Source organism: Ciona intestinalis, chromosome 8 (assembly GCF_000224145.3).
Source record: "Ciona intestinalis chromosome 8, KH, whole genome shotgun sequence".
Taxonomy (NCBI): Eukaryota; Metazoa; Chordata; class Ascidiacea; order Phlebobranchia; family Cionidae; genus Ciona; species Ciona intestinalis.
In genome coordinates this window covers 2,561,424-2,571,970 of record NC_020173.2, presented here as the reverse complement: position 1 = coordinate 2,571,970, position 10,547 = coordinate 2,561,424, and the positions used below count along the sequence as shown (strand labels likewise).

The 10,547-nt window shown below is 34.1% G+C and overlaps 2 protein-coding genes across 5 annotated transcripts; one reads left to right on the top strand and one right to left on the bottom strand.

Moving 5' to 3' along the window:
• The first annotated feature begins 350 nt into the window (after positions 1-350).
• LOC104265960 lies at positions 351-5,546 on the top strand. The gene is made up of 4 exons (XM_018813009.2): positions 351-614; positions 1,121-4,110; positions 4,287-4,554; positions 4,610-5,546. The coding sequence occupies exons 1-4, from the start codon at positions 578-580 to the stop codon at positions 5,335-5,337; spliced, it is 4,023 nt and encodes a 1,340-aa protein (XP_018668554.2). The 5' UTR covers positions 351-577; the 3' UTR covers positions 5,338-5,546.
• Positions 5,482-10,108, bottom strand: cimsi (CiMsi protein). Of its 4 annotated transcripts, none has more exons than XM_009860877.3 (12): positions 9,962-10,108; positions 9,624-9,831; positions 9,228-9,380; positions 8,911-8,965; positions 8,616-8,698; positions 7,714-7,761; positions 7,175-7,250; positions 7,067-7,099; positions 6,650-6,727; positions 6,222-6,440; positions 6,001-6,063; positions 5,482-5,743 (listed from the first exon to the last, which is right to left on the bottom strand). In XM_009860877.3, exons 1-12 carry the CDS (start codon positions 9,988-9,990, stop codon positions 5,610-5,612), a joined length of 1,179 nt encoding a protein of 392 aa, XP_009859179.1. In that variant the 5' UTR covers positions 9,991-10,108; the 3' UTR covers positions 5,482-5,609.
• Positions 10,109-10,547: the final 439 nt, after the last annotated feature.

Here is a 10,547-nt window from a genome sequence, read left to right as displayed (position 1 = left end):
ACCGGGGTATAGTTTACAATAGCGTTTTTACAATAATAAAAAACTTTGTAACTATGGGCTTAAATACTTGATAATGCCTGTAGAGTAAACAAGTTTGGGTTTTAAAAGAAATTCTATTCACGACTTTCGCGTCACCTTTTTTCAAAAGGGTAGCACGGAGTACATTGTTCTTTATTGTTATGACTACATTCATTTAGGCAAAAGGTATTTGTTGTTTTAAACGCTCCGTCTGCTTCGGTAACGCCTGACGTGATCATTTTACCAGGAATACGCGGTGTTAAGAACGGTATTACTCTTCAGTTGAAGGGCAACGCTTTCACTAAGACCGTTAGAGAGTATGGTTGAGAGGCTATATATGCTACCATATAATAACTTTGATATAATCAGAGACAATTAAACAAGAGATTGGGAATGTCATTCCAATCTCGTGTTTATAAATTACCGGTATAATAAAAGTAAAATAGCGTTGGTCGCAGAAAACTGATATTGTATAAAGTAAAAGTTGAGTTCGATTGACTGATACTGTATAAAGTAAAAGTTGAGTTCGATTTGACGTAACTCAAGTAAATTAAACATAATGGCGAAAGAAAACAAGGGACTAGAGAATACTTCAGGTAAACTTGTATTTATGTGCACCTAATTAAAAACCTTATATGTACAGACATATGCGTGAGCTCTTGGCTTAGGTATTCAAGCGAAGTAACGTTCCTGTCTACTGGTATTCAATTAAGCAATTACTATAGTACCCTTTTTGCATGGTCACTTTTATGCGCGTAAGTACTCGCATATTTACTCGCAAACGCTTATGACGTTATGTGTGTTAACTTTGTTTTTGCGAGTAAATATGCGAGTACTTACGCGCATTAAAGTGACCATGCAAAAAGGGTATAAGCTACGGCTATTTAGTTAGTTTGTACGATACTAGAAGTGTATTTATTGGTACATGTCTAAAATTTAATTTATATGTATAAATACCTACACATACGTACGCACTATGTTAGAAATTTGTACTTAATATTGTAAACTTCCCCGTGCCATGAAAAATATTAACAAAATCGCCCATGCGGAAAAGCGCGGACAAATTTACCCGCCAATCAAACATCAGTTTGAATTTTTACAGATCTTGAAAATGAAAGTGAACTTGCTGAAAAATTGAAGCAAAAATGCAATTTAAAAGGAAAAGAGAAGTCCCCAATAGAGACTGCCGATATTTTATTAGAACTAGGGATTTTGTACACGCGAAAAAGCACCCGTATCGCTCTAGTTCAAGCCGCTGGACTCTTGAATTCTGCTTCTTTAAGAAATGAATCAGTACGGGACAAGGCTGAAGAAGAGATTAATAATCTTGGGTTGAAGATCATAGCTCGTCATGTCGTGGGTAGTGACTTTACATTGGTGAATGAAGCAAACAACATAAAACACAAGGTTGAAACTATGCGGAGAAAAGTTCATGAAAATTTGGACGTGTTAAATCATTTGTCATCTGGAGATAATGAAGCGTCTCATGTGCGTGATAGAGCACTTGCTGTTGAAGCTATGATGCAAACAGTAGCTGACGATTATACCAACATAATGAAAACTGTGTCAGAAAGATGTATAACTGCTCTCGGAGAACCAAAGTGGAAGTTTTGTCACGTTGGAATGGGTTCTATTGCATGTAGAAGTGTAACACCTTACAGTGACTTTGAAAATGCAATAATTCTTGAAGATCCAGCTAAAAGGGAAGATCTACATGACATACAGGAGTATTTTCGTGACTATGCTGCTCTTTTCCAGATGATTGTTATTGGTTTTAAAGAGAGCCCATTGCGCTTGTTAGGTATACCATGTCTCAATGACTTTTCAAGTCAAAATAAAGAAGACAATTGGTTTTGGGATGATTTTACTCCTTGTGGGATACAGTTCGATAGCAACATGCCTAATGCTGGGAAACATCCATTAGGAATCTCTGTTGAGCTAATAAGAACTGTCTCTGAAATGTTAGAGTTAGTTGAAGGTACTGAAGATGCTGCACAAGAAGGTTATTTGTCGGATATTCTCACTCGTACATGCTACATAGCCGGTGACAATGATGTGTTTGATGAATATAACAGGAAGTTACTGAAGAAACTAGAAATACTGCTTGGAACAGAAGAGAGAAAGTTATCTCAGCAGATTATTGTAGATGACATGGTAAAGTGTCTTACTACCTTTAATCTTTTTAGTGCTATTCCAAGGGCTGAGTATAAAACAGATGTGAAAAGCTACATGTATCGCGCTGTCACAATGTTTATCACACTACTGGGACGACTAAAAATCATTGAAGATACTACTTGCTTTGGAATCATTGAAAGGTTGTCACTCAATGAACATACAGCATTATGTCTTCGCTTTGCTGTTGCTCTCTCCTTTGAGGTGAGAATAAGAACAGTAATGAAAGCAAAACAGCAAGACAAGTTCACAGAAAGAGCTTTAAACTTGATTCCCTACATAGAAGTTGGTCCAGAAGAAGAAAGAAGAACATCTGAAGTTTGGGAAGAAATAGAATTTGAAAATTTAATTCGGTTCTTTGAAATTGTGTTCGCTTTTCAAAGTGAACTTGGAAGGGTACTGGAAAGTTGGAAGTCTGACTCAGATTTGAAGCTAAGGTCAATAACATTTGGAAATCAAGACCATTGGTTGGTTAGAAGTTTAATATCCATACAATTAAACAAAGATGAACTAGCGATGAATGAGCTTGGGAAAAGAGACCAAGAGGATCCAAATCAAGAATATATTTCATGTCATAACAAAGCAGTACTACTTCATAAAGCACATCGCATTCCTGAAGCACTGGAAGCATTTCAAAGAGCAAAAGTGAGTGCAGAGGTAGCAACTGCATTGGTTGAAAAATCTGAAAGGCAATGTGCAATAGCGTGGTTAGATTACTGGATTGGAGATTGCTTTATGAAGTTAAACCAATGTAAACATGCAGAAGATGCATTTCAGATGTCCCGAAAAATCTGTGAACCTCTGCTAAAAGGGAACCAAGGAAAAATGGACAAGCATGTGAGAATTGTGGATTTGAATTGTCTGACTTCACTTGGCAATCTTTATCTAGATCAAAAAAATCCATTGGCCATAGATGTTCTGATGCAAGCAGAAGAAAAGTGCAGAAAAATTCATGCAAATGAAAGTACAGAGTTCTTAGAAATTCAGAGCAATATTGGTACATGTTATATACAAGCTGGTCGCTTTGAAAAGGCCTATCAAGTAAAGAAACAGGTCTTGGATGCTTATTTAAACCTGGAAGACAAAAATATTGCTGATGAATTGATTGTGACTGCTCACAGCAATATTGGAGACTGTCTGTATGAGTTGGGAAGATTTAAGGAAGCATCTGTTTCTTATAAAGCAGCTATTGTTAATGCAGAAGTATTGGAAAAACACGGTCGGATTAGTGGCTGTGATACGGAATGTCAGATTGTTCGATTAGCTCGCTGTGAAAATAAGCTTAAAAATGATGATGCAGCTTTAGATAACGTAACAAAGGCATTAGATTTAGCACAAAAATGCAACCATGGTGACTGTTGTTCAAAAGTTATGCAATGTGCTAATGTCTGTCTTGACATTGAGATGGATATAGTAGACAAAATGCTAAATTCGTCTCAAAACAATGAAGTATCCCTTATTGTACCTACTTTTATCTCCATAATTCTGGTTTATAAAAAGCTAGCGATAGCACCACTGCTTACAACTGCAAAACTCGAAAAAGTGGAAAGAATAATTCATTTGATCGCCTTCACAATTAATAGCAAAAGTGTTTCAAAAGAACAGGCACAATTAGTGACTGAGATGTTGGTTTCAATGCCTGGAAGCATGAAATCAGGTGAAAATGCAAACAAAATTCCAAAGATTATTGGTGACTTTTATTTGTTATCGGGAAAAATATCAAAATCAACAGAATGGTACCAACATGGGAATTCACAACATGAAGAAAATAATTTGCCGAAGACCATGCTTGAATTGCTAGACACTCTTATGGTTGCATTTACAGCTTTCAAAGCAGGGCAAGCTGAAGTTGGCTTCAAGCACTCAACCATAGCTTTGAGAGCTGCGAATCAGATGAAAAAATATGAAATCATTGAACAGGTATGGGTGTGACAATAATCAATATCAGCAATTTGTACAATAAGATTAAACAAAATTTATATCACTCAGTCACATTTTTGTGAACTTGCACATTAGTTGTTTGTGAAGTCGGACACTGTTTAGTAGTCAAAAAAGGGTAATCACCAATGTAAATAATAAATTTTGTTTTGTTTCAGGTGATTGCTGGCGTTCGGATGTTTGCTGTTGGAGTTCTAAATAGTTGCCAAGTAAGCTCATGTTTGGAGCTTAGTAAAAGATTGCAGAGCTTTCAGTTGGAGATGGAAGCCTTAGAACCGACGAAAAACACGTTTAAAAGTCAGATGCTGAACCACAATTTACGTGGAAGGTGTTATTTGATAACACAGGAATATGATCTCGCAGCATGTCAATACCGTGAAATGGCAGAGAAACTGCATAACTTTGGGAAAGATAAACCAGGATTTGGTGAGTGTTTGGTTAACTTTTTATTATTTCGTATTTAATTTTAATTTTTTTTTAGACAAACTTGCTGAAGAAATGGCAGTCGTGTTTTTGATTGGGTTAGAAGGTGTATTAAATAAATGTAAATCAAGTGAGATGCATCCAAACCAGCTTGATGGATGCATTCTTATTTCTATTCAAACTGTCCATGTTGTTAACACTATTTCAACTGGAGTCACACGCATTATGCAGGGACTGATATCAGTGATTTTAAACTGTATTCAGTCAACAAGTGATAAGGTCGAGTTGTGTCTTAAAATATTAGACCTGGCTGCCGGTAATTTAAAAGAGAACTGCCGAAATTTAGAAAAGTTGATACCTGGTGTTGTTAAGATTTTATCTGAACAACCTACAAAACCTGCCCATGTTAAGGAGTGTTTTGAACAACTATTAAAAACACTGCAATTCCTTGATAGTGAATTAGCACCGCTTTTAATGCTCGAGTTGTCAAAATGTTTGAGTGAATCTAACCCAAGCAAAGCTGCAAATCTTGTCACAGAAGCATTTTTTCAAACTTTTATCGAAGAAAACCAAGATTCAGCTTTCCTTGCACGATGCATTCATACATTAACAAACATATTGAAAACTTGCATTGAAAAAGGTGACTCCCATAAATCTGTACAAAATGCAGCAGAAATGGTTGAATCTACACTCGTTTCATTAGATTCTTTCACTATAGAACTTTCCTTAGCTGTTGGTTGTTTTAAACCAGTGTACACAAAATTTACAAAAAATGTTGTGGATTAATTAAACCCACCCAATTGGATACAGCTTCATTGAAAAGTGTATATTTTAGATACCTATTAGTTTAACTTTTTTACTGTACAAGAAATTTTAATTTTTGTGTCTCACTTTTGCACTTAAAGTTAAATCAATATAAAAGCTTCAAAATTGAAGTGTTGGTTCACTGTTTTATTTATAAAAGCGAAATAAAAAGGTTGTTGGCCTGGCGTGAATCTATTGTACATATGTAAGATCATGATTAAAAGTTTGACAATTTTGAATACAATGTTTATTGTTTATCTTCGGTAAGGATGGTAGCCCGAGTTGTTAGAACCTCCTCCACTCTTCTGTCCATAACTTCCTCCACCAGTGTTGCCAGTATTTGCTTGACCACTCGAGTTGTTTGCACCAGTGTTGCCTTGGTTGTATCCTGTTTAGGATAATAATATTTGTTACATTTATTTTCTATGGCTTGTATACACAATACTCTTTTCTTTTAAGTCAAATGATAAGTGTTCGGCAAACATTCTGTGTGCTTTTTTTTACAAAGAAAATTTTGTTTTGGGTTTACTTATAAAGTGTGGTGGCCTTAATTAAAGCCTTTACTCTGTCAGCATTGTATTTGGGTAAAGCATTTTTGTTGTACAAGTCCGACAGAACAAAAACTAATCTATGATATATATTTACCTCCTCCAGATGTTGGCATTGGTCCGTAACTTGTGGGGTTTTGCGGATACGTGCTCGCAGCATCTAAAATGTTACAACTAGTTAGTTTAAAGGTTTAATTAACAATAATAGTTTAAAGGTTTAATTAACAAGAATGAGATAACAAACCAACTCAGGCCTACACCCAAGGCCCCTGCCTGAACTTAAAAACTTAACAATACAGAATCAAAACAACAACTTACTTGGTTGAGCTCCATTTCCATTATTAACCCCTCTCCCTTGCATTCCCATCATGCCTGGTTGATATCCACCCTGCATGTTTCCCATGTTTCCACCCATCTGACCCCCTTGCATATTCCCTCCCATCTGGTTGGGCATTCCCCCCATTTGCCCACCTTGCATCCCACCCATTTGGCCAGGCATGTTGCCACCCATGTTGCCTCCATACCCGTATCCGTAACCTACAGAACACAAAAGGAGAAATCAGTAATGAAGTCTAAAGATTCATTTTGGAAGTTCAGTTCAAATGTTTCCACATGATAACACCAACTTTAAGGTAAGCTCATTATATATTTTCATTTTATAACCATTAAAGCCAAAACCTATAACTTTTGTTATATTCAAATGCCCAAATACTAGATTGGTTTTAAACACTGAATACATAACTTACCATAGCCTTGATTGCCACCATAACCTTGTTGTTGAGGGTAGGCTGTTGGAAAATTCTGGTTCCCGTATCCATAGTTACCTGCATGAAAACGACAGTGAACACGGGTTCAGAAAAAAAAGTCAAACACAGAGAAATAGAAAGCTGTTATTTATATAAATGTAAAAGAAAGACATCAATAAATGGACAAGTTATAATTATTAAAACAGCTAAGATATTAAAAACTGTATCATATTATTGCACAAGACATACTGCTAAAACACATAATTAAAACCTAGAAAATTAAAAATGTTCAGACAAAAAGTGGAACATAGAAAAAAACCCAGAAAGTTGTAATGTCATTGTCATTAAAGACACTGACATTATAATTTACAAAGCAGTATAATATCATTGCACAGGAAAGATTGCTATAACACTTACCCATCATGTTCTGTCCTCCCATCCAGTTTCCACCTGCTATTCACAAAGTTTATTACTTGGTTTACAATTTTCTATTATACCAGGAAATTTATTCACAAACTCCCGTACCTTGATTCATACCTTGGTTATACATCATGTTGTTCCCTTGTCCATATCCCATCCCATAACCCTGCTGTTGATCGTTCTGTAATCAAATATCAATCAATAATAATGGAATATTGATTAGGCTGAACGCTGCAGGATTACTTGCCAAATTTAATCTTACAAACAAACAGTATTTTATGAAACCAGGCTAATGGAAAATAAAATAGAAAAAAAACTGTAGACTTTACATTGACTTTATTAAACTTGGGAATACTAGATCTAATATTTAAATTGGTAACTGCCATTTAGAAAAAAATCTTGACAGAAAATCAATTTCCATTTAATTAGTAGCAAAAGAAGCAGAAAAAGTGATGTATCTTAGTCATAGGCGCCAAACTGTTTAATGCAGGGGGGCAAAGACAGTATGACATGCATTGTTTTAAAACAAATTTGATGCCAATGTTTACTGATAAAAGTAAACTGCAAGGTAGGCCTTCCACCCCAGGTTTGCCGCCTAAGATTCTAGTTTCTAGATAAATATAAAAAGAAGTAATGAAACATACCCTGCCCCCTCCCATTTTGTCTCTTGACTCCGCTTTTTTAGCTTCAACCTGTTGTAAGCTTGAATAAGTATTCAAACAGAAGATGTATAGATAGTATATGCCTATGAAACATACACCACAACAGGCACACACATAATACAAGTAATAAAACAATATGTACTTACATACAATCAACAGAAAAGATGTAATATGTATACGATGTATGGTATATACTTATTTATGATGATGTTTAGTGTATAATGATTAATGAAGATATGTATAATGTATATAAGATGCTGTAAGTAAAGTATTATTAGCACTGTATTAAGGTACAATTTATTTACCATAACTACTACTTTTATCATTATTTTGCTAATTATTTATTAAGATATGCATTATGCTATTAAATTTATAAAGATTTTTATTGCAAATATCAATTTTAAAGCTTAAATAATGTAAATATTAATTACATTAAATAGAATTTTATGTTATTAACTTACACTATCTTACTTTACGATCAAATAGCAGATAAGTTTAATCAATTTTACTTTAATTTTATTAATTTATTATAATTACTAACAAGATTAACATTAAACTTATTTAGTAAATCATTAAAATATCTGACGCTCCACGAATTTATTTTAACCATGATACTTTTTGAGTTTCGCGTTGGACGCCTATGCTGCCCTACATGTGTGATTACCCCTACCCTAAAATCTTGTTTTTTGGTTTATTTGTGTATGTTATATGTTTGCATGTGGTGAACATATAAGTCTTGTAAGGCTGCAGGGTGTTTGAGTGTGACGTAAAAGTATTGTGTTTGTATGTGTGGCATAAAAGTATGTTTTCGTAAGTGTGACGTAAAAGTATTGTGTTGGAAAGTGTGGTGTAAAAGTTGAAATAAGAAAGAAATTGTAACGAACTCTTTTATCTTTGATGATATGGTAATGTTTCGCGATTGCTTGATCTACGGATGATTCGTCTTCAAATGTTACGAAACCAAACCCTGTTATCGTAATTAACTTAATTAAGTAAATACAAAACAAAAAGTCCATAAAAAAACTATCCTAAGTTATGGTAATTGCTAACTATCATAAAGTATAATAAATATATTAATTTTATATTTATGCATAATAAAATTAAGCAGTACTTTATTTTTAACTACTGTTTATTATAATTGATATAATTACTTTTCTACAGACTAATTCAAAATGTTACCTTTGTGTGGTTTGCTTGTGTCTTCTTTGTTCACAACAAACACAACTTCAACCACCTAAAATGAACAAAAGCTTCACACACGGTGCATGGTACATACTTTGACAAGCCTTTTTATGACACTGAGGATCAATACTACTAAATACGGCATGTTGTATGTGTAATACTTTAAACTTACAAGCATAAACACTAATTTTCTGGTCAACTTTTTAATTTTGTTCAAAGTGTTTATTTAAACTTAACCACAACACTAAAGATGGTTTAAACGTTGGAGATGAAAATCGTAAGTAAATCATGTTTTATTGAAAGTTTCCACTTACGGTTCCATAACGCTCAAAATAGCTTTGTACGTCAGCTTCAGATGCTTCCATTGAAATTCCACCAATGAATATTTTATGAGCTTTGCTGTAATTTGTTGAACTCACTTTCTTTTGTTGTTGTGCAGCTTTTGTTGTACATGGCTTTGGGTCAATCTGTAATTAAGGTTTTGTAAGGTGATTTTAGGATTTCTATATGCTTTTCTTTGATATTTTGTTTTTTTTTAGTTGTCACAGACAAACAGAGTAATTTAAAGCAGACAAAGTTAACATGTCATCCGTATTTGGATTACCTGTGTTTTTATAAATTTTTAAATCCGAAAAAATGCAAAGAATTAAAATAATAGATGTTAAAATATATAAATATAAATGAGCTTTGAAAAATGTGACAAATTTTACCATTTTATTATCCAAGTTGTGGGGTCTAGCTTTCACTACAGCTGCAACACTTGATGGATTTGTGAAAGTTACAAAACCGAACCCTCGGGAGAACCCAGTCTCTTTATCCTTCATTAGGACACAATCCGAGACTTCTCCATAGTTTTCAAAGTAACTTCTGAGACCTTCTAATGTAGTTTGTCGGGCAAGACCACCAACAAAGATTTTTCTGTAGGAAATACGCAGATAAGTCATACTTAACTCAAAAATATATATTTTATAATTTGAGGGGAATTAAAGATAAATCGACGGTTGGTAAAACAACCTGTGAACAAAATTTAGATATAACGTAAACTTACCCTGCTTCTTCGCCATCGTTTTGTGACATGTTTATGTACAGATGTTACTAGAAATCGATAAAATTAATCACGTAACAGTTCTAAAAAAGTAATTTGTAAAATGTCGGACAAAATATGTATATATGCGCGTGGTGTTACGAATACTCTGGCTGATAATCATCTGACTAACCATTTTAACTTTAACTTTACTAATAAATAAGTGTATTTTAATTTGCCATTAACATAAAACTAGCTTCTCCCGCCCTTTTACTTATATTATTTCAAGAAATTGAATAACTTCACCCGCTTCCTGTACTCGACAAACACGCGGTCTTTTTTCCTTCGCGCTTTCACGCCTTTTTTGTGATTTTGCCTTTTTCTGACGCGAATTTCTTTGTTTGAATAGCTTGTGAGTATCACGCCGTGCATTTTAAGTAGAACAAAACGGAATGACCTTATTATTAAACTAGTTTTGAATTTCCACTTTTAATGCTACCCCCAAATGACTTCCAAAAATATATTATATAAAAATGATTTACAATATCAATAAAGGGGAAGTCCCATCGTTGTTGGGCAAACAAAAATAATGTTTACGTTTTGAATTACA

What these genes read in the sequence shown, in the direction of transcription:
- cimsi (XM_009860877.3), bottom strand. Translation starts at nt 9,990, where the DNA reads ATGTCACAAAACGATGGCGAAGAAGCAGG. An exon ending in AACGATGGCGAAGAAGCAGG is followed by an intron (nt 9,832 to 9,961) that starts GTAAGTTTACGT and finishes TATTTCCTACAG; the next exon opens with AAAAATCTTTGTTGGTGGTC. An exon ending in AATGCCAACATCTGGAGGAG is followed by an intron (nt 5,744 to 6,000) that starts GTAAATATATAT and finishes TATCCTAAACAG; the next exon opens with GATACAACCAAGGCAACACT.
- LOC104265960 (XM_018813009.2), top strand. Translation starts at nt 578, where the DNA reads ATGGCGAAAGAAAACAAGGGACTAGAGAATACTTCAG. An exon ending in GGGACTAGAGAATACTTCAG is followed by an intron (nt 615 to 1,120) that starts GTAAACTTGTAT and finishes GAATTTTTACAG; the next exon opens with ATCTTGAAAATGAAAGTGAA. An exon ending in GAAAGATAAACCAGGATTTG is followed by an intron (nt 4,555 to 4,609) that starts GTGAGTGTTTGG and finishes ATTTTTTTTTAG; the next exon opens with ACAAACTTGCTGAAGAAATG.